Genomic DNA, 27,697 nt, shown 5'->3' with positions numbered 1-27,697 from the left:
CTCTCTTTCTCCGAATTGATAATTGATATGTCGTGAAATTATCGATATCTCTGGGACCATGTGCTAACGTTTTCCTAAGCTGGCGGTGAGGGGGGTAGAAGGAAAGGGAATGTGTGCGTGTGTCTGTCTTTTCGCATGTGTGCATATTGTGATATTACAAATAAGTATCTATGTCGTTTTTGTGCATCACCATGAATTATGAATTCTCCTGTCCCGTATGTGTGTGTGTGTTTGTGTGTGTGTGTGTGTGTGTGTGTGTGTGTGTGAGTGAGTGAGTGTGTGTGTGTGTGTGTGTGTGTATGGGATGGTGGTGGGGTTCCTCCAGCTTGTAGTGCTCTTGCCAGGCTGCTTTCAATATAGTCTCTTATTAGGGGGTGATTATCCCGCCTGCGTCTGGCTTCTCTCAGTCGCTGACGCAGAGTTGGAGAGGCCAGGGGCACCATGGGAAACAGGGAGTGAAAACTTCCTGACAAGGGCCCGGCTTTCACCCCCAAACTCCTCTGCGTCACACAGGGTTGGGCCAACCGTCCAAACCACTTGTTATTCTTTCATGCAATGGCCGAGCCACACTCTGGTGCCATTGAAAATTGTGTGAAATACAAATATAGGGTTGGGGGTGGTGTTCTGCAAAGATTCAGATCCACTTTTTTTTTTATTAGATAGTACTTTCCATCCAACCAACCAACCAACTAACCAGCCATCCAACCAACTAACCAACTATCCATCCATCCAACCAACCAACCAACCAACCAACCATCCATCCAACCAACCAACCATCCATCCATCCAACCAACCAACCATCCATCCATCCAACCAACCAACCAACCATACATCCAACCAACCAACCATCCATCTATCCAACCAACCAACCAACCATCCATCCCACTCTTTGTGGGATGGATGTGTGCAGTTATTGGTCCATGGAAAATCACATCTATACTATAATACTACATACAAAGGTAGATATAATAATGACATTATTTTACCCTCTCTTGGACCAAGTTGAGTTTCTCTAATATGGGCCTAAGAGAAGCGAACAATGTTGCCTATGGAAATGGTGGAGTTGATGGACACATCTGACACATCGCTCAGACGATCAACAACTACACTCAATCCCGACTGAACATTGTTGAATTGGACAACACATCACCTGACTCTCAGCGCTCACTGAGCCAACACTGTTGGTCAATGGGGCTAATTGGCGTTTGTTGGCTATAGTTGGAACAGTGTGCAAACACCTTTGACAGCAGTCGCCGAAGCATTGTTGTTTTGTTTTTTTTTTCTTTTTGGGGGGGGGGGGGGGGGGGTTTAATCAGTAAAAATCTGTTTTCAGTCAGTGACCAAATGAAAGCACAGCAGTAGTATCAGACTAAACCTGTAGTGTAGTGGATTCTATACATGGCTCCAAAAGACATCTTACGTTTCGCCTCCAAAGAAATGCATGTAGCTCAAAGAGTGCCAACATTTAGCTTCATCGAGGAATCGTCCCGTCTCTCTCTCTCTCTCTCTCTCTCTCTCTCTCTCTTTCCTTCCCTCTCATCGTCCACCAAAAAAAAACCTTTCTCAACAACTCTGGCACAATTCTCTTAATCTTCCACAAACACGCACGCACCTCTTTCCGCCCGACACTTGAGACAGCAGAGTCTGGCGTGGTGCCATTGGAAGAGGCCGTCCACAGCACGGGGATCTGACAAGTCACTGCGACAGAATGGAGGAGGAGAAGAAGAAGAAGAAGAAGAAGAAGAAGAAGAAGGGGATAAAGAAGAAAGGCATAGAGAGGAGAAACAGGGTGTGTGGGAATCCCGGGGGATTTGGCCAGGGGCTTTGTGAGCACCCGTCCGTCCACCGTCACCCGTGTGGACTCCAAAGAGCCACGGGTAGAAACCCGCCAGATGGTCCCCAACAAACCACTGCGGGTTTGATGCTATTAAAAGCTATTTACCTCAGACCAGACACTGAGCCATGTGCTTGGGGTGTGTATGCAAATATGTAATATATAAACTTGTCTCAAAGTTTACATGCGCAACACTGTCACGTTTTCCTCTTCAAAATGGTCGTCATTCATAGGCGTGAAGTTGATCATTAATAGGTATTGACCAGTTTCAGTGACACACAGACACACACACACCAACAAAGCCGACACTCTCTTAAAGTGCTATCTGTGTCCCTCGCTCCTCACTCAACTCTCCGTCACACAGATCCACCGTTTTTTCTTCTAATCTCCTAATCAGATCTTCTGTCCTCCTCTCTCCTCCCCTCTTGTTACAGCTAAACTAGCCAACCCAAGTGCAAGACACAGAGACAGGAATAGTGGTAAATGTGAACTGGGATTTATTGAATGGATCAAGGGGATAAGAGGATGGCAAGCAAGGCAGGCGGCGAGGTCAGGCAGGCAGGCAGGCAGGCAGGCATGCGGGTGGGCAGGCAGGGATCCGGAGAGTTGGTAACAGAGTTGGGACAACGGGGAAGCACTTCAATAAGTAACAGGAATCAAACACTGAGAACACTCTGACTAAGAATAACACAGAGTGGCGGGGAATGAGACTAACGTGGTAGTTCTAACGATCTGGCGATGAGTGGATAGCAAACCGGAGTTGATATTCTGCTTGGTGATGAGTTGATGGACTGCAGGTACGTAGGCAGAGCAGGTGAGGTGACGTCATCAGGAGAGAGCCGGAGAATGCAGCCACACCCACCACACATACACACACACATAGACACAGACGGGGGAGGGAGAGAGAGAGAGAGAGAGAGAGAAGGTGGAAGAGGAGGCAGAAGTGGAGAGCGTGACACCTGCTCTCTCCGCTCCTTCCCTGTACCCTACTCCCCCCTGTTCCTTTCCTACCCTCCTCCTCCTCCTCCTCTCTCCCCTCCTCTCATCTCCTCCCCTCATTCCACCTTATCTGCTCTCCTAAAGAGAGGCTCTGACACCTCAGAATGATGAACTCCTTGAATGCATTGACCTTTCTCCTCTGGACTACTCATCCCCCTTGTACCACCCCTGGAGCCCCGCTCAGCCGATGTAGATGAGACAGAGACAGATGAAGATATTTTGTGATGGGGAGGTGTGTGTGTGTGTGTGTGTGTGTTTGCGTGCACGTCTGGTGGCCGGTGTCTCGCAAGGCGACTTGGTGAAAATGAGTTCTGGTTACGGGCGGTGGCAGGTGGCCCACCTTCAGCTTGGCAGTCAAGCAGGGAGATTAATACTGACAGAGGAGGCGCTGGAGCTCGACCATAACAGGGCTGAGAGAGAGAGGGAGAGAGAGGGAGCGAGAGAGAGAGAGAGACAGAGAGATGGACTGCTAGGGAATGACTGCCTCAGTGTACTAGATGCTGCTGCCCTGTGTGTGTGTGTGTGTGTGTGTGTGTGTGTGTGTGTGTGTGTGTGTGTGTGTGGGAGATATTTAAATATATACTATGCAGATAACTTTAGCGCAGGGGTGCCAATGACACGGCCCACAGAGAGATCGAAGCCTGCGGGATGGTTTGGGTAAATAGAAAAAAATTAAATGAAAAATTAAAATAACAAAATAAATATTTTCATTCGAACATTCCCATTCCGTTATTTTCTATATCTGTGCAATTATTATGTATTCGGCTGAATCCATTGTTACATGCAGTTAAGTTGAGGTCTCTTAGATATTAAGATGGAAGACTGTTAGTATTACTTTAAATATTAAGATTACATTTAGTCAATCTTCGAGTCTAAATTAATTGAATAAAATACTTTTTGTAGTTATATCACCATCATGAGAGTTAGTAAATAAAAAATTGTGATTTCATGATTTATTCCAACTTAACTAGCCCAAAACAGCATCTGTGCTTATGCGCACATGCAGTTCAAGTCTCTATACAACATTTATTTTTATTTTATATGCTGTAATGTATTACAAGATGCATCTTTTTATTTACATTTATCCTAACGGAGCTCGCTGTATGCCTGTGTGTGTGTGTGTGTGCGTGTGCGTGTGCGTGTGCGTGTGCGTGTGCGTGTGCGTGTGTGTGCTCATCTACCCTCAGGTCAGCTGTCCATTCTTTGTGTTCCAGAGAGTCTGGAAGATCCCCTGAGCCACACTTCCCATGCAGCTCAGCTCCATAGAAAGGTAACTAACTGCACGCATGCATACCCACACACACACACACACACACACACACACAAACATACACACACACAAACACGCAAGCACGCACAGATGCATGCACGCGCACACACACGACTATGCTTGTCAGTCAGCGCTCTAGGACTTGGAGATTTGGGTAACAGGCCAGCGCAGGGGTCAAACGGTGGCATTTGACCTCTAACCCTGGAATACAAACAGCCTGAACCAAAAAAGCATGAGGTCATTCTGCGGAGTTTACACGTTATCTAACATCCCAGGGCGGCAACATAAGGTCCTTTCAATTGAATACAGTTTGATTTCTTTCAATTTAATTCAATTCAATTCAATTCACTTGTAAGTTTGACTTTATTCACATCAGTTCAATGCCAATACATTTAATGTGCAATTCAGCTCATAATAACTGTATTCAATTTAGTTTGATTCGTTTTATACTCAATTCTGAATTAAGAATTGAATTGAATTTTGAGAATTTACATATAAATGAAATATTATTTAAATAGATTTTCAAGATTCTATGTTAGTTATTATACTGTTTTTTTTATATCAGTTCAAATTGGTTGAACCTCTTAAATCCTTTAGAATGACTTTATCTGTCTATCTATCTATCTATCTATCTATCTATCTATCTATCTGTCTATCTATCTATCTATCTGTCTGTCTGTCTGTCGGCCTGACTGCCTGCCTGTCTGTCTGTCTGTCTGTCTGTCTGCCTATAAAATGAAATGAAGCATAGAACTCCCACTGTAAGAACTGACACGCCGTGGTGCCTCAGCCCCCTAGTGGACATTATCTGTACTGTATCACACTGATGCTCTGTCAAGTCAACTAATGCGAAAAAATGTAATTCATGAAAATGTTCAAACACTTTGGAAAGAGAATGGGACAAATTCTTCCTCCTTTTAGATTCTCTGAATAACAATAAGAAATGCACAAGTTCAAGGATCATAAATGGTGAAGTTATCTTACCCATTTGCCTTTTTATTGATTACTCTGGTTTGAAAAAATATTTAAAAAATTGGCAGAAATTCCGTTCCCCCTCTCTTAACCTGTCTCTTTTAATTTTCCCTTTTTTTCTACCAGCCCTTGCTCCAGCCATTTTCATCTTTCCCCTCTTCAGTGTTATCCATCTTGACTTTGCTCCGCGCCCCCTTCTCGCTGTTTGTTCTGCTATTGGGTGGTCCATGTCTCTTTATCCTTCTCTCTCGTTCTTTCACTCTCTCTCTCTCTCTCTAGCCCCTCCACCCCTCTCTATCTCTCCTTTTCTCTGCTTCTCTGTGAAGTTTTGACGGTGCCTGTTTTTTTTTTTTGAGCCCCGGACCCCGGCTCGGCCTGAAATCCGATACCAAAGTGTAAACAATTAGGTTCACACCAGAGGTGAGTGGAAGTGTGGTCCCCCGTCCCACCAGGAGTGTGAATCAGTCCAGCCAGGGGAGTGAGCGGGGGGAGAGGGGGGGAAGCCTGGTTACCCCATCAAGGTTGAGGCGAGGGGGAGGCAGGATGGGTGTTTGGGAGAGACGGGGGGGGAGTACTGCTGTTCCACGTCCACGGTTAATTGTACCGACTGAGCTCCACGCTGGGGGAGCCGCCCGGCCCCGTCTCCCCTGTGGAGACATTGTCCCGTCCTGATGGAGTGTTTAGTTACTGTGGGAAGGGTTGTCGGCTGTTGAGTTGTGACATTGTCCTCTGTATTTTGGTTTAAATGCGACACCTTCCTAATTTCATGGATTCCCCCACTTCCTCCATTGTATACTATGTATTTGTTTCTTCGTACGAATTGTTTAGTATAATAACTACAATAAAAAATGTAATAGAGAAAATAACGGCAGCAGATTTGAGACACATTGAGCTATGAATTTAAATCCAAATTTAACTTGAAGGTGAATTATATGTTATGACTACATTGTATATTGTTATGACTATTTTACTGACTGTTTGGATTAACTATATCATCACTATTACATAAACTATTTCTGCTGCTGTAACGCTTGAATTTCCCCCCGGGATCAAAAATATTATCTTATCTTAGATAATAATAATAATAATAATAATAATAATAATAACAATAATAAAAATAATAATAATAATAATAATAATAACACCAATTTGAATCATTAAATGTATCTAGAATAAAGTATCTATCCATCTATCTATCTATCTATCTATCTATCTATCTATCTATCTATCTATCTATCTATCTATCTATCTATCTATCTATCTATCTATCTATTTATCTATAGTTTCTAATACGTTATCAAAACACAAATTAAATTTGCTCCATATTTTAAATATCTTCACATAAAATACAGCTTATAGTGTTGGTTAAACGGTTGTATAATTTTGTCATTGTTACTGTACAAGTAAAACTCGCTTGATTTCAGGATGTTTTTTTGTTGTTTTTTCTTCCCCCACAATTTTTTGATTTCCCTTTGTCACCCCTGTTGCATTATCTCATCCTCTTCATAAAATGTTGACTCTGGATGAAAACCCCTTTGCCTGCTTGCGACCCACTGACCCCGCCCCCAGCCGGGGCCTCCCGCCCGCCGAGCATCGCCGTGCCGGACCACTTAGCACCGGCGCTTCTCTCGAGCCCCATTCACACGCGATAGGGAGCCCCACGGCAGGACAGCTGGGCCCCTCCGCTCACACACTGCCTGCGGCCGGGGGCCCCCAGGGGCCTCCCTGGGGCCGCCACTGGCCAGCCGGCCTGTCAGTCTCTACGGGGGAGGATGGGGCGGGGCGGGGGGAGGGAGCGTGGGGGCCTTCCTGTTTTGGCCGGTGTGCTACGGTGCTTCCTGGCAGGGTACCGCTAGTGTCATGTCTGTCAACTGGGTGGACTAGCATGGGATACACACACACACACAGACACACACACACACAGACACACACACACACACACACACACACACACACACACACACACACACACACGCACACACACACACACGCACACACACACTACACACACACAAACACAGGAACAGACATACACACTCACACGCAAACGTTACCTCTGTTATACGCTGTTTGTAATTTCTTGTTTTTATCTTTTTCAGTAAAGCAGTGGTTAGTACATTTTTCAAGTATCCGTATTTACTTAATGAAGTATATTCATTTTTCACAGACGTTGGACTTTCACTCCACTACATTCCAAAGCAAATTTTAATTGATCCATCATCAATGGTTCATATCCTGAATATGTAGTTAATATGACTCCATCTATGCTTTTCTGTAATTTAGAATCAGGATCTGCATGAGCATCATCTTCAGAAGAAATGTACAATTGCACTTTGTGCCATTTTATAAACTCTTATATCAGTACACTGCATGTGACAATTACTTTCAGTGTTAATACAGTAAAGGTACTTTGAACAGCAATCACTGACTTACTGTACCTTTTCTTGGAAACTAGAAATGCCAATGTGGTCATTTCACTCTTACTCAAGTCATTTTTTGTGTCAGGGTATTTATACTTTTGCTGAAAAAAGATGTGTGAGTTCTTCTTCCACCGCTACTGTAAAGTACACGTACAAGAGACAAGACCGGACGGGATTGTCTGCACCAACCAGAACCAAACTTAAGCAAAAAGAGAGAGAGATGATTAGTTCCATGCATACAGTATTCACACAATCATTTATTTTATTTCATTAACACATACACACACATACACACACACACACACACTCCTATTTCTAAGGTGTGTGTGTGTGTCTGTGTGTGTGTGTGTGTGTGTGTGTGTGTGTGGCGGTGAGCATCTTTCCATCCATTCCTCACGTTCCTTTAATCTGCAGCAATAAGCGCGAGATGATTGATCAATTAGCCCCGCTTAGAGTGGGGGCGCCGGCTGATCAATTGCGGTGTTGATCAACCGAAGGCTTTTGATCAGATGAGCCGGCTCCATTAACTGTATACGCGGCGTGGAAGCAAAGACCTTGGGAGCCCAGACAGGAGCTGCGACGAGGCCTGGAACAGTTGTTGCATGTCTGGAAAAACGGAATTCATGAATATTGTTGCTTCGACCAGATTCAAGATAATAGTTTTTTGGCTGTTTCGACTGTTTTATAACCTGAATCTAAATTCCCAGAACTTGCGTGAGTGGAGTTGTTCTCTTCGCTGAAGCATGTTTAATTGTTGGTTATTATGAAGCATAATAAGATAATTATTAATTGTTTATGTTATAAATAACTAAAAATAACTTTTAAGATAAAAATGACGGCAGGCATCGAGTCAAATCCTAACTCCACTCAAACCGAGTTGATGAAACTCTTTGTATTGTTGAGAGGGATCTGAATGAAGGGAGATTTTTTTTTTCTATTCTTTTTTTTTTTACCTGGAAAACAGCGGATGTTGAATTCGCCCGCCGCTGATATTTCTGATCCGCGACCCCGTCAACCCCCCGGGATCAGAACACAAAAACACCGGCTGTGCCACCGCAGAGCCGCTCACCTTTCTCACCCTCTCCCAACCCTCGGCGGGCACCGGCCCCATTGTTCTCCTCCAACAATCCTCATTGAATTGAAAGCGCCGCGTACGGTTTGTGTGCGGCGAGGCCGTTGCGTACTGGTGCTGTGGGCCCCATCGTTAATGTGCCATCGCCACACTTCACATCCTCCACAGACACAAGCAACGCTGAGCTTATTTCCTCTGTCCGTGTGTGTGTGTGTGTGTGTGTGTGTGTGTGTGTGTGTTGCTAGGGTTGGGATAAATGAGAGCCATATATGCATCCCAATTATAGTGGAGGTTTCATCCAATGAATGAGCGAAGGAGCAAAGCTGAATCGCTGCACAGGCGTTGTTTTGTTTGTGTGATTTGTGTGTGTGTATGTCTGTTTTTCCACGTTGTCTAAGTGAGTAATAAATGCTTGTGGATCGCATGAGAGAGGAAGTGTTACTGTCGGTGATTATGTGTGCATCAGTGCAAACAGGTTAACACACTGGTGAAGGCACTGCCTCGGGTCATAGATTTGCGCACACACACACACACACACACATATGGAGAATCAAATGGCATTATTATTATCATTGCCGAAACCAATTCACGGTTAAAATGTCACGGGTTCCATCAGCGATTCTCTGCAAAACTACTCACCATCTGGCTATATCACAGAAACATGCATTAGCTTTTGATGAAATAGATTTTTTTGTTGTTGGCAGAGTTGGAACTGTTGTACCGGTGTGTGGCACCTGAAAATGAAGCAATATGATACTGTGCCACGTCCATCCGAGGGTTTAGGGTTGGAGTCAGCATCAGGTGAGGGTGAAAGGTTACAGTGTTATGCTAAAGCTGTTAAAAGACAATGGGTCAAAGTCAGGTCAATGTCCTCACACGTATAGTAAAACAAACAGCGTTTTGCGTGTGTGTGTGTGTGTGTGTGTGTGTGTGTGTGTGTGTGTGTGTGTGTGTGTGTGTGTGTGTGTGTGTCTGGGTTTGTGTGCGTGGTCTCACATGGCAGGAAGGGTGTCGGCCGCAGAGATACCGTTGCAGACAGGAAGAGATCATCCCGTTCATACCTTGGCGGTGAGCGTGCCCTCGGTCACACCCTGGCACGCACGTGACTTACAGCCAGGTCGCTGCTCACACACTTGAGTATTCAGTTATCCGTCCTTATCTGGCGCTGTCGTCTTCCGTCTTTCACCTCATCTTTCCCCGCTTATTGGAACGTAAACACTCCACTTGAGCCCTCTCCACTTGAACAGGGGTAAATGCCCTGAAATATAGACACATAATGCAGTGTTCTCTCTTGTGTCCAACTTGACCTTCTGACAGACAGTTTGGTGCTATTTTTCTGTGTGTGTGTGTGTGTGTGTGTGTGTGTGTGTGTGTGTAGGGGAGGGGGGTTAGTATGGCAGCAGAATGACATTTCCGTGTGCCGTGGGTGTACGGATAGATGGGGTGGGATGGAAGGATGACACCCGTGTCCAAAGAGGAAGTCCGTATCAGAACACAACAGGAAAGAGACGGAGCGACAAAAAAACACCTCTTTTTGGACATTAAATCACTTCCTTCTGGGCCCCGGGTTGACCCATCACCCGTCCTCTCGGCAGGCGGGGGAATCGATCAGGTCTTGTTGAGTGTCTTCATGAGTGTGTAAAAAAACGTTCTGGATACCACACTCGGGTGTCGATATTACAAGAGTGTATTAGGTGTAATAATCCTGTCTGCCATTCTGTGTGCGTCCACATAATATCTTTGAATGTGTGGATTCTTTTGCACCATTTTGATGGTATTCCATAGAAATGGTGCGTCTTCACTGTACCACAAAGACCATCTCCAATCTCACCATGACCTTTGAGACGAAGAGAGGCATGACGATCTCTGTCTTTCTGTGGGTTGAATTAGTCACGGAGGACGTGGGCGAGAAACGCAAGAGCAAAGAACACGGTGGTCTCCTCAAAGAAGGGTGTGGCTTTCACAAATGAGTGGGCGACTCAAATTGGCAATGGAATGCAATGCATCTTTAAAGGGGAATTAAGTTAATTCAGAGCTAAACACAGATCCAAACCAACGAAGGAAATGCCGCAGAACGTGCCTACGTACGTGCCAGACGTTTAACGGCGAGCGGCTCTTCTCCTCCAGGAACTGAGAACGCCGTCTGTCTTAACGGGGTCTCTGTTGTTTAAACTGCCACCAGACACCGAGAGGAGCTGCCTCAACAATCTGATTTATAGCTACAACTTGCAGATGTCGTCCTCTGACTGATCGCACATGTCCCCAGCCTGGAAACGGGGCTTTGATCTGCATCCAACAAAGACAAAGACAAAAAGGTTTTTATCTGGTGCAGGAGCAGGAAAAAGGCCGTTGCTACCGACAGGAAAAGATACCAAAGACAGTTTTAATTCTGAACACAAGAAGACCTCTCCCTGCCGCTTGCCATTCTTCTTACATAATATTTGATCATTTGAGGTTCTTTACACATCTTTGATGTCGTGACTTTTTCCTTGGAATCGTGCGCTGAAGGCTAATTGCAACGCGCTTCTCAATGCAATGTTGTCCTGTCCAGCCCGCAGCTGTAGAAAATATGACTTCCTCCCTTCCTGTGGGGGGACTTCCTGTTTATGTCTGAATGCAGGTCAGGGGAGAGAAGATAGTGGTCCCCGTCTCACCCCCCCAAACCTCCCTCCCCAGTCCTGAAGATGACCTTAACCCTGCTGATGCAGGAGACCAAGGAGCCCGGCGTCATCGCTGCGTCCATGGCCTCCTCTCAATGTCTGTCTCTCATTTCAATTCTCCAAAAAACATTCCCTTCACTACATTCGCCTTCTCATTCCCACCTGATCCAGCTGCCCCTTTTTTTTATCTTACGGTCTCCGCGCACCAAAATGAGATATCCTTCCCTCTGTTAAAATACTTCTGAGGACCTCTCTCCTGCCTTCGTCCCATCCGAATTAAAAATAAGACTCTTCCTGAGGCGCATTGTTTGTTTTCCTATTCTGCTGATTTGCCTAAAACAGTCGACGGGCGCTGCCGTGAATGTTTAATTTAAGAGCTCCCCACGACTCGCGCTGGCTGGGAACATGTAGCGGACCGACGGCAGGGGCTTGTGAGGGGTCTGACGGTGTGGTGGGGGGCTGAGGGGCTGAAGGAGACCCCTGGGTCTCCAGGCGCAATCATTAGGATGGCTCCCCGCTTTTGAGATGAGAAAACTGGGCTTGGCTCTTCAAACTCATTGAAGATGCTCCCCTGTCTGGCCCCTTACCCCACCATCCATTATTTATGAGTTTTTACAAATTCCAACTGACGTTTATATCAGTTGTGGATGGCTGTTTCGGACTTGGCTACTTGCAACACACACACACACACACACACACACACACACACACACACACACACACACACACACACACACACACACACACACACACACACACACACACACACACACACACACGCCTCTTGACTACTAAGACATGATGGATATATTGAAAATAATGGCCCCTTGATGTAACCAAGTAAGAATTAATTGGAATCATGTAATCGTGTGCCATGAAGTGTATTTTATTATTGATTTTGCCATCTTTGTTGTTTGTTTCAATTTTGTCTTTTTAAATTGCAGTTGAATTTAACAGGAAACCCGGTCACTTATTTTGTGGATGTGCAGTAACTGCTGGTGGTCTATGTAGACTTTTAATGCTATGAGCTCTTTGGCAGTATTCATATCGACAGGGAAATTGGGGTTTTCCTGCTAATAACTCCATGTACCAGCATTGCCCTAATATAGTATAGAAGTACATGGTGTTTAATGAAAAGACTACATGCTGTTGTGTAGCATCAGATGTGACTCTGTTCTCACACTCTTTTTCACTATTGTGACTGCAGCACAGTTCTATATAACTTTGGCAACTACTGTACTGTGAATACTATAGACATGTGACCCGTAAAGCTAATATATGGAAATAAAGTTGAAAGTAATCAATACCTGATCTTGATCATTTTAGATCACTTATCTGAAGTGAATGTGTCGTACGTATTTAAAAAGATGCATATCTGATTATGTTGTTCCGTGTTGCTCAACAGTTGCAGCACTTTGTTGCTTGCCAGTAGTTATATAGTTGCTGTTTGCCCTTTGGAGCTTACAAATGATGTAACAGCTACTGTACTTTGTGTTCTTTAAGAAAATGTGGACGAAAGGGGGGGGGGGGGGGGGGGGGGGGCACTAAAATGACCACCATAATAGGATTAAAGGTTATTCATGTGTCTATATAAAATGAATGGCAGTGTAAAATCCCATCCCAGGTCTATGTATAAGTCATACCAGCGGCCCTCAGCTGCCTTCCCAGCTGACCCGGGCTAGACCATGGTCGAGGACATATTGATCCGATCGCCTTGCTGCACTCCACCGTTCAGCCTCGGGCTACGTCTCTGCTCAGAACGGCCTCACCTCATCTTACCCTATTCACTTCACATTAGAGTCTGAAGTAAGCTTGATACACGGTGCAGAGTGGTTCTCTGGTACAGTCTCACCGAATGGACCGAACTTGTGTTTGACGGGCAAGTTGAGAATGTTTTTTAATTCGAAGGGGATGTTTGTTTTGCTCAACGTATGGCACTCTGCATTGTGTATATTATTTCTGTTTTTGTTTTTTTTGTTCCTTTTTGCGGGGCACACATACTTTTAAAGAGTCAGGAGTGGAAGAATTGTGTGTACATGCCTCAATGACCAGACTTTCATAGGGAAGGAAGAACGAGATAAATCCAAAGCACTTGCCTGGCATCTAAAGCTGGACAACAAAATAGATGCAGAGTTACTTTTCCCCTCACCGAGCCACCCTTTTGGTCAGAGTTGACATATGGAAGCTACCAAGCAGCTTTTCCCATGTTAAACTTCCATACCCCCTCTCAGAAGTTCAACACATACTCAGCAAGCATCCCAGATGACAAGGGCTGCTAGGGTTGCTGTGGTTATGGGTGTTACCGGTGTTACACAGTGTTCGGGCGAACACCGATTACATCACTTGCCCACCGCCCCACCGGCGTTTTTTCTTTTTTCAAATTTTTTTTTCAATTTTTTTAGTTCATTTTCTCGTATCAGCGCCGATGGTCATCAAATGAAAACAAATTCTAATTTGTAAAATATTAAGTGTGTTATCAACACTTAGTCGGACACGACCAGTGTCTCCTTGTGCGGGCAGCAGCGTCGCAGCATAGTCTGCTTATCACGGGAGGGGAGGAGGCTATAGAAGACCTTGGATCAGATATATATCGAGACCTGTCTCCCTCCATCCGTAATTGGCACCCATGCATAACGGGGGACACTCCGCGCTGCCGCCCCCCACCGATGTAAAATGCCCGATGCAGTAGCTCAGGAGGTCGAGCAGGTTGTCTAGTAGTCTGAAGGTTGCCTGTTCAATCCCCTGCCCGTTATGATGGCGTGCCGTAGTGTCCTTGAACAAGACGCTTGTGGTGGATGCTCGTTGGTTGGGTTAACGAGCACCGGGCTACTCAACCACCCCATCCACCACAGCACTAAACCCCTAACTGCTCCGCTGTAATTTTAAGTTGCATTGGAGTAATTGCAAGGCGCATTGGACATGGAAATGATGATGATGTCCTCCGGAAACTTGATTGGTACTGCTGCGAATAGGAGAGCTCAGACCTTGTGTATCGAAAGGAACCTGGACAGTAGGACAGTACAAGCAACACAGCAAGTGTTTGCGTCTGAAGGTTCGTGCGGTCGGCCTGCTACTGCTGCTCTTAATGTTGTCCCTGTACGGGCTTTGGTATTGATCTAACCAATAAAGCGGCTCGCAAAGACTCGTGCACGTTCACAGAGTAGACATTTACGGAGCTGGGCGCGTGGGGATACATGAAGCAGAAGTTCAATCTTTTGTGCCCCACAAAAGCAGCCCTCCACACTCAAGGATGTACTGTATTTGATTTATGATTTGAGTTCATTTGCGGAGCAACGTTCACATGGCACTTTACAAGCAAAATAAAACTGCAGCGCAGTAAACAAAAGGTTGATTATTAATCAGTGCGAAAAAGCCTACCAAAAGGAGCGGAAGAGACAGTATACAGAGCTTCAAATCTCACATTATGGTCAATCTGTAAAAGTGTCTCTGAAAACCTAAAATCCTGGTGAAACTCTCCGTTCAATAGAGTTTGTTGTTGGGGAGCCATGATAGAACACCCATCGTTGATCAGTTTACTTCTACAATTCCTCTTTTTATTATCCTATTTTTTAGCCTTGTTTTTTTCATGTGTTAGCCTCATTATGGATGGTAATACCACAATCTGTATTTTCTTGCTTTTGGGAATTGAATGATGTTCATGTACATGGGATACCTACATGCGCAATCACTTACCTGCACTCTATAATCCAGCCTTTGTGAGATGTGAATGGCCTATCTGTGTGCCTGCGTGCGTGCCTGCGTGCCTGCGTGCGTGCGTGCCTGCGTGCGTGCGCTCTCACATACGGTATCATGGGTGTCATTCAGGTCCACTCTCTTGTACTGTTGGAACTGGATTTTTGTGTATTCCTGCTCGCAGGAAAACTTGTGTGCGTGCGTGTGTGCGTGACACGTCTATCATAGGTAGTGTTAGACTGGTTCGCTCTCCTGTTCTGTGTTGTTTCCTCAGCTCTCCATCACTGGGTCATAGCTCAAGGCCGCAGAGACCCCAGGGGAGGACCAGAGTAAGCCTGATAGGCGCCAGATCTCACCTCACTCACTCACACAGACACACACACACACTACATTTCTACCATCACTATCTCGATGCATGCCGGCAGTAGTCTTTGTTTGTGTTAGTTATAGCATCTTTAGTTATATACAACTTCAGTGTGTGCATGGCCTAAGTACTCTATGTATGAGTGTGGTTTGTGTCTGTATAGTGTGTGTATTTATGAATGTTCAGGTGTAACACTTTCATTTGTTTTTTTTCATTTATTTACGCTCAAAAATGTCATTTATTTACTTCTGTTTGTTGGAAGTATTTTATTTTGTGATTTTTTTGCCTTTTTGGTCTAATACGGCGAAATGTAAAAACAGTTTCCTATAACACACCAAATATGTACATAATAATAATAATAATTATAATTATTATAGTGGTTGCTCATAATAATCATTTACATGTTTCCTTAAAGCAGCTCCAGGAATCCATTCCTGTTACAAATACATTTGTTTTAGTACTAAAAACCCCACTTAGGGATCACAGTGAGCTTGTTGAACCTCTGAACCTCAATGTTATTATTGATTGATTATGATTATTATGATGATTGATTATTTTGCAACATGCCTCTTAATTTTTATGCTATCCTTGATTTTGGGACCTTGAATATATACACAATATATATGGACACGTATGTTTGTATTTGATTCGCTGCAGTATTAATTTAAGTCTTTTGAGTGGCAGAAAGGTGCTTGGAGTGCTTTGGCTGATTGCTAAAGAGCGGTGTCTTGACATTCAGGTTGTCGTCTTATTGAGGCGTCTCGGACCCCTTTCATCCGTTGCCCCGCTCTGAGCTCCTTTTCCCGTTGGCGAGCCAGAGGTCAGATTCTCTACATTCTCCCTCGTCTTGGTGTCCTGCGTTCCTTTGACGTGCCAGGTTTATCACTTTCACAAAGGAGACAAACGCACGGAGGAAAAATAAAATGTTTCCCTGTGTTAAGGTGTGTTTGAGTATATGTGCTTGTCTGTGTGTGTGTGTGTGCGCACGCGCGTGTGTGTGTGTGTGCGCACGTGTCTTTTAAAGACGGTGCAACCATTTTAACAGAGCGACTGTGTTTGAATTAGATGTTCTAGCCCTCCTCTCACTAAATGGATTTCTGAAGTGGCTGTAGTCCGGGGCTTTCAATCGGATGTAACCTTGAGTCCTTTTTTATGTGAGCTCTGTAGGATTTAAGTGCTGGTATAACATGAGCGCCAATGAATGCATACTCCTCATTTTTTTAAATTGAAAAATCTCCAAAGGCTCTACGCATTGTGAGGGCAATTAATGGAATGCTGGCAGCGAGGTCCAGGTGCTTAAAGTTGTATTTCTTTCACTCTCTCTCTCTCTCTCTCTCTGTCTCTCTCTCTCTCTCTCTCTCGCTCTCTCTCGCTCTCTCTCTCGTCCTCTCTCTTTTTAATGACTAATAAAGGATAATCATCATAGAAAAAACATCTTAATGCTGTAGGCTTCCTCTTTATGCCTAATGATGTTTTATGCATGGTTTGAAATGAAACGGGAGCGGCCTTCGGACCATTCCGTCTCCAAACCTCTACGTATTTGTTTTGCATGCGGGGATGAGGGTTTTGCATAACAATGGCACGCGTCCCCCATTTAACAACAGCTCGCCTATTAATTTGATCTTTACATTTTTAAAGTTTGTCCAACGGGCCAACAAACAATGGGCGCCCCTCTGGTCACTGTTTGGTGTAAGTGATTAGAAACTTGGCTAATTGCCTCTCTAAAGATTTACGCCGCTTCTTTCGGCTTCTCCTCGCGGGTTGTCCTTTTTCCTTTAAGTGGAATAGACAGAGGTACGTTGTCAAACTGACTACGGATATTATTTTCCATATAGAGACAGACAATTAAACATTGAGTGCAAGGTTCAAATAAAAACTTTGAAAAAAGCAAAAACTTTTCTGGTAGGGATCTGTGTTGCAGCCCTGTAGATGTTTGATTTTTCTTTCAATTCATGAAAAAAAACAACGTAATTTTTCAGTGACCATTGACATAATGTAGGTTTTCACGCGTCAAAGATTTATGATAACAGATTCCAATACATGATACGTGATACTCTCATCAAAATGTTAAACAGGATCTCTTGGATCCACTAAAACTGCTTTCACACATGCACTCCGGAAAATGTCTGGATAGTGTCCAGACCTGATTATCTGGACATTGTCTGGAGTTTCCCTCTCACAAATGTGGCAAAAATAATGAGATTGTCCGTGTCGGACGTGTTTTCACCACCTGGTAAATACTCTGTTTGATTTAGACGAGAGGAGACAAGATGAGACAAGATGGAGGACGAGGCTACAGTCTTGTCAGTAGTTGGGCTTGTATTTGGGAGTATCCACAATATGAACGAAAGAGTGGAAATAAATATATAAAGGAAAGCAGAAAGGAGTGAGCAGCAGCTACACTCCATGCACGAAGATCTGCATGAAGGTATATAACTGGCGCATGATGGAGATGTCATTAACACACAACACGCCCCCTCGCTGTGAATGATCCAGACAATTATCTGCTCTGTTCACACATACAACTCAATGGGACGTTGAGCAGACTTTGTACTTGGGTGCTGGCTGGGTAAAGTCTGGTCCAAAGGATTCTGACATTTTCTTTCACACATCCAGCTCTTCCGGGTAATGCCCGGATAATATCAGGTTTACCGTGCATGTGTGAAAGCAGCTTAAGAGTTAAATATCAGGTATGTTACATACATGTTCTGGTTTACTGTGCATGTGTGAAAGCAGCTTAAGAGTTAAATATCAGGTATGTTACATACATGTTCTGGTGGCTAAATGACAACCTGCGGATGTGTACACATGTGCATATTTTTGTGCTTCTTGGGGAAAGTAATTTCTTTCTGTGTTTCCCCCTCCTCCCCTCAACCCCTCCCTTTATTTGGTTTATTTGGTTAGCTTGAGAGTTAGTTGGCTTGAAGCTGGTGTCTACCTTCAGGGAAGCGCATAGCATGCATTTCTGAGTATTTTCACCTGAGGCTGCACTTGTTAGATTCTGTGGGTAAATGTATATACATTATTTATACAAATTCATTGCGAGTGAAAGCAGGTTTAACACATTTACAGACAGGAGGCCAGGCGCTGCAAGCCAAGCTCATAGTGAGGCTTCTAACTCTGCCATGGGCCAGCTGGTTGTCCTCCTCTTTGTAACCAACCTCCAAAGATGACTTCCACTATCCAAATGACTGAAGCATTCACATGCGCCCCGTCACATACTGCTCTCTGAAATAATCACTAGGTCAATAGATTTTCAAAAATGTATTTAATTCCACTCACACAAGGCCATGGTCTATTTTGTGAACACAGACATCGTTGCCCCTTGATGTCAAAAATTGCACATTTTTATCAAGCACATTTTTTCTATACTTCGTGAGAAACAGCTGTACAATATATATATGGACTAAAAAATATCCTATAACATGCAATGCTGTTCTGTATTGGTTTTAGGAAGAAAGAAACTAATGGACAGAATAGGTAGGTAAACTATAAATATATTTATAAGCTCTTCAATAATTCATTTACGAGAGCTATGGGTTAAAAATGTGATTTATTGATATTAATTATATTATATATAATTATAAAATATATTAATATTTTTAAAACATAGAAAATAATTTGGTGGAATTCCTCAATATCGATCATTTCAAGCTATTTTGGGGATGTCTACATCACATTACATGACATCATTGATCATACGCTTCTGTCCAAAGCAACTTAGACTAAGTACATTTTGTCAGAGTGTCAAACCAACTGTATATCACAGTCACAACTAAACCTCCAGTAGTTTGCTTTAATTTAACAGGAAAGTAAGTTAGAAAGTAAAGGGAAAATACTGTAGATCCTCACAAGATAGACAGGTCTAGGTGTTGTTTGAAGAGATGAGTCTTCACACACAAAAACTATTTGAAAAGAAATCATTAGTAATGTGGAAATTAAGAGATATTTTTAATATTTAAAATAATAAACAGGTTAAAGCAGTTATTAGAACAGTCTATGAAGTTCATAAAATTACATTTACTTACTCAATGCAGTCTTAAAGGCAACATTAAATGTCATGATATTATGTTAAAATTCAAGACAACATATAAATATATTGCCAATCGAGCATTAATATAAACCATAAACTATTCAAAACATTAAATACAACCAAAACACCTATTTTCAATATAAATTGTGAAAATAGATGATTAGAGGTCATTTATGTCACATTTGGAGAAAACAAGTTTGGGGCTTTTATGGAATACACTGTTAAAATATGTAACTGCACTTAACGTTCCTGTAGGTGAGCAACAGACGGAGAGAGAGAGAGAAAAAGCCTTTTGAAAACTTTGGGAAAAACTCCTCCAAAAAGTTTGTTTCTCGTTCATCCTCAGATGCACAGCCTTTCCATATGACATGGTTAGACAATTGCCTGGAGCCTCGTACGCTGGGGGACCTTGTGAAATTGTGTGGATTATTATTATTATTATTATTATTTTTTTTTTTCATAAATGTTGTTTTCCTTTGCCACTCCATCGCTCACATTACAAGAGAATCCCAATAATTTGAATTAAAAAGAAATGCCCAGAGAGAACATAGAGAGTGGACATGGACATGGTGGAGGGAAGAGTAGTTTTGGACTTTAGTGATGGGAGATTTTGCTCTTTTTAGCTGCTGGGCTAATAACTCACAGGTTATTTTATTTTCGTCTATGCCTACAACACAACAGTACCATAATGTTCAAACACCATACCAAAATACCTAGCACAGAGAACCACTGTATGTCCTAGTGCCATCGTTCCCGGAAGCTGGGGGGCAATATCCCCCGCCCCCCCAGACCCACCGCAGCGGGATTTGTTGTTGTTGCGATCCGGCTACCGGGGTGGAGAGGGAGTCAAACCGGCCACCCGCCCGACATCCTTGGAGTGTTCTGGGTGCACGCTAACAACATCATCACACCACGGGCCACCTTCAAAGTCTCCGGGCTTCGGACTTCCAACACTAAAGTTCTCATCCAACAACATATCTCTTTGAGCCAGTGAGTCTTATAAGTTGTGGTCGTCTCCTCCAGTCATTAGAGTCAAGCAACGGGACTTGGATGGAAAAACCAGGACTTGCAAGTTTGCTGCACAAACAACCACAGTGGCAAAGCTCTATGGCATTCATGTTTGTTTTGGTGTCAAAATATCACAAGATATTTCAAAAAAATGTTGAACCTGTGACAGCGGTGCTGAAAGACAGTCTGACCCCGTCGCACCACAGCGTCCTGCTGAGTTCCCACGGCTCTGAGATGATCCCCACTGGTTTCTCTGGACATGAGGGTTACTATTAAAGGTGACATCACCATCTGACGTTCTGCTCATCTCAAAAAGCTTTAGATTCCAATCAGGAAGTCTCTAACTACAAGAACTCAGATTGGGTGTGTGAATTCTAGATTCAGACCTGTGGTCCAACGCTCACTGTTCATCAGCTCATCACATTGAGCTGAATCATGTGCTGTGCTCAGGAAACTGAAGTGTAATCAGGTTGAGTTTCTCCACAAAGCACTATGGCGAGCTACAGTACATGTAGACGCAGGAGCTCCATTCAATATTTTTCCAGAAGAGGTTCCAGGGGCTCCCTAGCAAAATTATTATTAGTTAAAATTATTTATGTGTATCCCAGGGACTAAATCTGATCAAATGGGGTCTGTGGTGTATGTACACTGATCAGCCACAACATTTAAACCACTGACAGGTGAAGTGAATAACGTGGATCATCTCGTTCCAATGGCACCTGTCAAGAGGTCAGGCAGCAAGTGAACAGTCATTTCTTGAAGTTGATGTTTTGGAAGAAGGAAAAATGGGCAAGCGTAAGGATCTGATCGACTTTGACAAGGGCCAAAATGTGATGGCTAGACGGTCAGAGCATCTCCAAAACGACAGGTCTTGTGGGGTGTTCCCGGTATGCAGTGGTTAGTACCTACCAAAAGTGGTCCAAGGAAGGACACCTGGTGAACCGGTTACAGGGTCATGGGCGCCCATGGGCTCATTGATGACGTGGGGAGCGAAGATGCCAGATTCCACAGGAGACCTTCAGAGGTCTCGTGGAGTCCACGCCTCGAAGGGTCAGAGCTGTTTTGGCGCCACAAGGGGGATCTACACAATATAAGACAGATGGTGTTGATGTTGTAGTTGATCGGTATATGTTGTATGTATCAATCAGGCAAAAATAGAAGACAGTCCTATGTTTAATAAAAAAATAGACATGCATTATCAAACAAAAAAGTGAGAATTGTTGTTGAAAGCCACTTATGCTCGACTCTTGTCATTAATAGTTCACTTTGCACCTCACACATTTAGCATAATGTTTGGTTAAATAATTCAGACATCAAATTAAAAGACATTACATACAGTTTGTGTATGGGTTGCTAAATTTCAAGGATGTGCTTTAATTCCAAGGAATATTGTGTTTATATTGTGTCTTAAAATGCCTTCAAATGATTCTCTAATTCAGAGATCAACCTCCAATTTTTAGATTTGCACAGCTCCTCAGTGACGTTATTTGGGGGGAAGGTGGTGAAGGTTGTGGTATTAGCCAAGTGTACATTTTGGGCTGGACCGAAACGATCATCTTTATAGCCCTGCCCTAGATCATGTACAGTAAGGACATATTTTTCCCTTGCATGATTTCATTTCAAAACAGCATCAATTATTTTTGATACAGTACATATTGTTTTACATATACAGTATGTGACCCATCGCATAATTTAGGGTAATTTGGTGCCTTTCAACTTTTTTTTCACATCATTTAAAAGTGGAGAATCAGAGCTTCCAAACAAGGTGTCACTTGTGCAAATCAAGCAATTATTTTTTAGGCTATGACTTGTTAATAACAAGGGTGTGGCAAACCGTGTTTCTGAGATAATCACCTTCAAATTTTTACCCACACCAGGTTCATTCAGCCAGCTCCCACAATGCAAATGGGGTTGGCGGACAAACAAGCCTCATGGCTACTTAACATACTGCTGAATGGGCCAGTCACAAACAGCGTTGAACAGCGTCAATGACACACAACTATTTTTGTTTTAAAAAAAGCTTTTATTTAACAGTAAGAATATACATGTTTTATAAAAGTGGAATTATTTTGGAGTTTAAAAGTACGGACAACACAACAAAATGTAGAGTCTATCAATAATATGAGTCTCAGAAAATTTGAAATCTGAAAATCCGTCACCAACCTCAACGGACTTCAGCACGTCATCAACTTCATCAACAGGCGTATCGTTGGTTTCCTCCGGTGGTTCTTGAAAATATTCCGTTTCATCATCACATTAAGTTTGAAATGTTCTCCATGTCCAGGATAATATCAGATTCAGCGTCGTTGTTCACAGCGTCGCTGTCGGAGAACTGACTATCATCGTGGAAAATGAAGTCCAGTACGCGCTGCTAACACTGATTTGGATCTATGGCACTGGTCAGATTAAGGTCCGCGATATGATTTAAATCGCCCTGCACCCGCTTCTCCTAATCCATAACAACACAGGGAAATTAAAGTTTTCACAGACAAGTGAAACCAGATCCTCGTCTTGTTTACGGAAGGGACGTCAGTGACGTCAGCAATTCTTACTCGTACACGTTGATACAGGCCCCCTCCACAACAATGTCTCCCTGTGTGTGTAAAAGTAGTACAATTTAGAGGTTGAACTTTATCAAAACGTTTTCACATTGTGACTTCATATAACATGTAGTATGGATGAATGATCTTCACCTGGACGGTCACTTTAAAGGAAACGATCAATCTGCGTTATTCAGCGCTGTTCCGCGTCTCGGTAAGTGAACTGCGTTTCCCCATGTAATCTAACGGGAATATTTAACTTTAACGGTTTAACATTTTTCTACTATTTATAGATCAAAGTCTGTTTTGAAAATACGTTCAGAGATAAAAAAAAAACAACAAAAAAAAAAACAAACAAACACGAATCTGGAAAAATTCAAATTTTCTTTCAAGAAAGGTTTTTTAAATTAATTTGGCTGCTCCTGGCAAATTTTGAAATGCGTGAGACAGCGGGTTTTGTTGCGGTGGGTCACATATATATAAAAAGGATTAGATAATAGCATCTTCAAACACGTTCAAAGGAAAATTCCAGCATGCAACACGACGGCTTGACAGGCATAGATAGATAATAAGCCTTTTATTGATCTAAAACCCATATCAGGTCCTATTTTCCTGTTCCTTGCAATATTTTACTCAGCAACTGGAATAATAGAGACGACATAACATCATCTCCTACCAGGCACAGTGCAGCTTCATATAAATGATAAATATCAAATATTCATTTCAGGCCATTAGGGACAACATGTTTTTTTTTTTTTTTCATGAATCCTAATTAACTGCACTCTGCAAATATTCCTACTGAGGAAAAGCCATCATTTCTCAAGACGACGCACAGAGTTTTTCCAGGCAAGTAGCCTCACTGGTCCAGAACGCAACAGCAGTGGATCGGTGGTGTGGCCACAGTCTCCATCTTTGCTTTTGTTAACTTCTATTTACTTAGTGCTTTCTCCCTTCATTCATTCTCAGTCGGTTTGCCCAGTTTGTCTAAAAACTGCCGTGTGCTTGATTCAGATTTGAAAGGACAGATTTGGTCAAACAAAGTTGTCTTGGTCTGACTTCCCTGGATTAGGTCTGCCTTCTGCTTATACGAAGTGCAGGGTCCGTTGCTTATTAAAAAAGGATGGACCCCTAATAAAATAAAAATTGGAATTAAAAATAAATACATAAAATCAATTAATCAGGGAGGTGTATATTTTTTATTCCCGAAATGTAAAAAGCTAGTATTTAATGGTTTTGTGAAGTATTTAACATGCAGTGTTATACAATTCTGTTCAATTGACATTATGGAATTAGTGACAACATTTGACATTTTCCAATTTGTATTTTAAAATTGTGTTGCTACAGTTCACACATCTTGTATCACAGCGGCAAAATCCCACAATTTCAAACAAAATAACTTAACCTGCCCACCCACCTTGTGGTTGTCTTGGCAGGAGCCTCCTGGTCCAGAGGTGAGTGCCTCGCCGCTTCGCTGCAGCCTGCACGTCCCCATGGAGCTGGAGTTTTCAACATCCTGCTTCACTGACGGCCTCGCTCCTCAGAAAGGACGAGGCTTCGTCTGCATGGAGTGACTCGAAGAGTGACTTGAACAATGACTCGAACAGTGACTGCAAGACTGACTTGGACAGTGACTTCTAGAGTGACTTGCACAGTGACCTGGAGAGTGACTTGAACAGTGACCTGGAGAGTGACTTGCACGGTGACCTGGAGAGTGACTTGAACGGTGACCTGGAGAGTGACTTGAACGGTGACCTGGAGAGTGACTTGAACGGTGACCTGGAGAGTGACTTGAACGGTGACCTGGAGAGTGACTTGAACGGTGACCTGGAGAGTGACTTGAACGGTGACCTGGAGAGTGACTTGAACGGTGACCTGGAGAGTGACTTGAACGGTGACCTGGAGAGTGACTTGAACGGTGACCTGGAGAGTGACTTGAACGGTGACCTGGAGAGTGACTTGAACGGTGACCTGGAGAGTGACTTGAACGGTGACCTGGAGAGTGACTTGCCGTATTTGTGTTTTGCTTGTTTTCATTACTTCACTTTTTATGGTTTGATTCAATTTATTTAAAGTATGATAAAATGTATCTTTGAATGTAGCTTTTGGCAGTTTTTGATATTTCTTTGTACTCTTGTATCATTAAACAAGCCACTGTGTAGCAAAGGTGTCAGCTAGACCTAATATGTAGATAATTCAATTTGATACATTTTACCCATTCTTTTGAACCCCAGATTGTTTGTATCGTCCCGTAATATTTTGTGTATTAACTGTATCTGCAACCGCTTCTCATATGTCTGTGGTGTCCCATGGTTGTATTTCCTTTGTATTTGCTGTTAAACATTAATACGTTTAACAGCAAAGCAACATGAGTATGTTGTGTCAAGAAAACAAAAAAGTTGAGAAAATAAGTCATGTTTTCAAAAAGAATTGTGACAAAATCAAATCAATTGTTCTATCTCTCTCTCTTGTTCACGTCTATATCAACTGTATATATATATATATACTGTAAAAAATATTACTTTTAAAGACAAGTACGTATTATTTTCATGAAATCGAACTTTAAATAAAACAGAAAAAGAGCAATACATGAATAAATAACTTTTAGAACACAACTGAGTGTTGCATTTTAATTCCACCAACTGTAATGATTTAAATAAACAGCAGAGAATCGGTTTATAAGCGTGACGGTTTTTTATTGAAATATGAGGAAAGAATTCCATCAGCGTTAAAGAAACACTTCCCCCGAACGGGAAGTGATGGGACCAGGGCAGTACGAATGGGAGCAGGGGACGTAGGTGAGTAAGGGAAAGGTCAGGGTATTTTCCGTGTGTGTGTGTGTGTGTGTGTGTGTGTGTGTGTGTGTGTGTGTGTGTGTGTGTGTGTGTGTGTGTGTGTGTGTGTGTGTGTGTGTGTGTGTGTGTGTAAATTGGCCCCATGATGCATTTCTCTGCTTCTATCCTGTGATAGACCTGTATACAATTCTTTCCTGAATATTTAACAATGGGACCAAATTAGTTACATTGTGAAATAATACTAATATAGCCATTTGGGGATTATTTTTTGTAACTTATGCCAGATGCATGTGCCAAGGCATTTGCCATGATGATTTTCTCCCCGTAATGATTCCTACTAAATATGCAGCAAAGGCACAGCAATAGATACGTAAGACTCATCTGCATCACCTTCTTCACTATATGGACTTCTTATTTGTGTTTGTGTGTGTGTGTGTGTGTGTGTGTGTGTGTGTGTGTGTATATGTGTGTGTGTGTGTGTGTGTGTGTGTGTGTGTGTTGTGTTTTGGGTGTTCACGCACATTGTGTCAAATTTGTTGTGTGTAGAAGTCCAGGGCACCTGCAGAACCACAACACAGTATCAGAAGAGAGATAGAGGGATCTGAAAAAAGAGATTGTCTGATCAATAGATGCAATTAATTGAGGTGGTAATGGAGGTTGGGGGCAGGGCCAGAGGGTTTTAATTTCACAAAGTTGAAGTTGAATACCTTGCCAAATGCGGGATTTTGTCACGACAACGATTTGGCAACAACACTGACTAGAACAGACATGAAATGACATCTTCGTCCAGTAAGACTTGAGATTTTAACTATTTTACTGTTGAATGTTAGCAATCACTGCATAACAAAGCGACTGGAAATGGATGGTTGTGGAAAGTAATTCGGGAACATTTTCATATTCCGATGAAAAAAAGGACGAAACCTTCATCACAATGCTTTTGGAACACCAAACCTGAAAATGGCTGAACCTCAGACCTTATTTTAGATACAAAAGACCAGACTTCACAGCGAGCAGGGGACAGAAACTGCAAACTCAAATCAAATGCTCATTATATACAAATCTATTTTCAATGTACAGGTCTAAACTTCCCATGAAGACAACAACACTCTTTCCTTGCAGATGAACTTTCTCCCTTTTTTTTGCATTTGAACTGCATCTGAGAACTATTTGTGCGAAGAAAAAAAAACCCAGAACATGCAACAGTAAACAAATTTATTCTGCAGATGACAACTCACGTCATGTAACACAAAGATGAAAACCGAAATACGCAATAAATTATCTTCATTATTAAGCGTAACCAGTGAAATACTGTACATCAATTAGGTAGAGCACTGTAAAAAAAAAAAACGAAAAAAAAAAAACAAGGTTCTACAAAAAAAGCAACAGGAAATAAACTCTTAAATAGCAATACAGAAACAAAGGCCAACAGACAGATAGAAATGAAAAATGTAATAATGATTCCTTTCTGATTTTAGTGTCTCACGACATAATTTAAGTACTGCTAAAATGAGAATTTAAAAATAAGAGTAAAACACTGTACACACACCAAAGAATGCAAACCAGATTGATCTTTTTTTGTCATATCATTCATTTCTTTTTTTTTTAGGAAATCATTGCTTTGCAATTTATGCTTCATCAGTTCTCTCCCATATGACCACATGAATGTAAACACCTCTTGAATTATGCTTTTTTTTTTGTTCATTTTTTTTTTACAACATTAATACTTTATATATATAATTTGTACATTATTTTCATTCACATCTGCACAGTTAGCTAGCATGGTAATGAAATAAGGCAAGACTCACAGAACTGTGACATCACACGTCTTTTTTTGTCTTATAATACTGATAGTTTATGTTGTTTTGTTGCTTGCTTCTCTTGTTCTGCAGCGGGCTTTGGTCTGTTTGAACAAATAGTGGCTGCTCTCTGTCTCCACCTCCATCCCTAGGCTCACGTTGACTTATTATATGAGAGTGTTTTGTTTGTTTGTGTTTCAATGAAAGCAAGAGGTGTTCTTTTGCAAGAAATGAATGATAAATA

At 42.5% G+C, this 27,697-nt stretch overlaps 1 protein-coding gene across 3 annotated transcripts in view; it reads left to right on the top strand.

Moving 5' to 3' along the window:
* The window catches only part of LOC307235680 (adhesion G protein-coupled receptor D2), a 126,874-nt gene extending 101,379 nt beyond the window's left edge, over positions 1-25,495 (top strand). For 2 of the 3 annotated variants that reach the window (XM_080007846.1, XM_080007845.1), the window contains 2 exons: positions 4,021-4,103; positions 24,299-25,495. In XM_080007846.1, coding sequence (XP_079863972.1) covers positions 4,021-4,103; positions 24,299-24,436 — 221 coding nt within the window. In that variant the 3' untranslated portion in view covers positions 24,437-25,495. The remainder of the gene's footprint in view (positions 1-4,020; positions 4,104-24,298) is intronic. The other variant, XM_080007847.1, reaches the window with a different exon arrangement.
* Positions 25,496-27,697: the final 2,202 nt, after the last annotated feature.

The sequence above is a fragment of the Zeus faber genome (genome assembly GCF_960531495.2).
Source record: "Zeus faber genome assembly, chromosome: 1".
In the NCBI taxonomy this organism is placed as follows: Eukaryota; Metazoa; Chordata; class Actinopteri; order Zeiformes; family Zeidae; genus Zeus; species Zeus faber.
The sequence above is the reverse complement of the archived record's forward strand: the minus strand, read 5'-3'. Positions and strand labels throughout refer to the sequence as shown.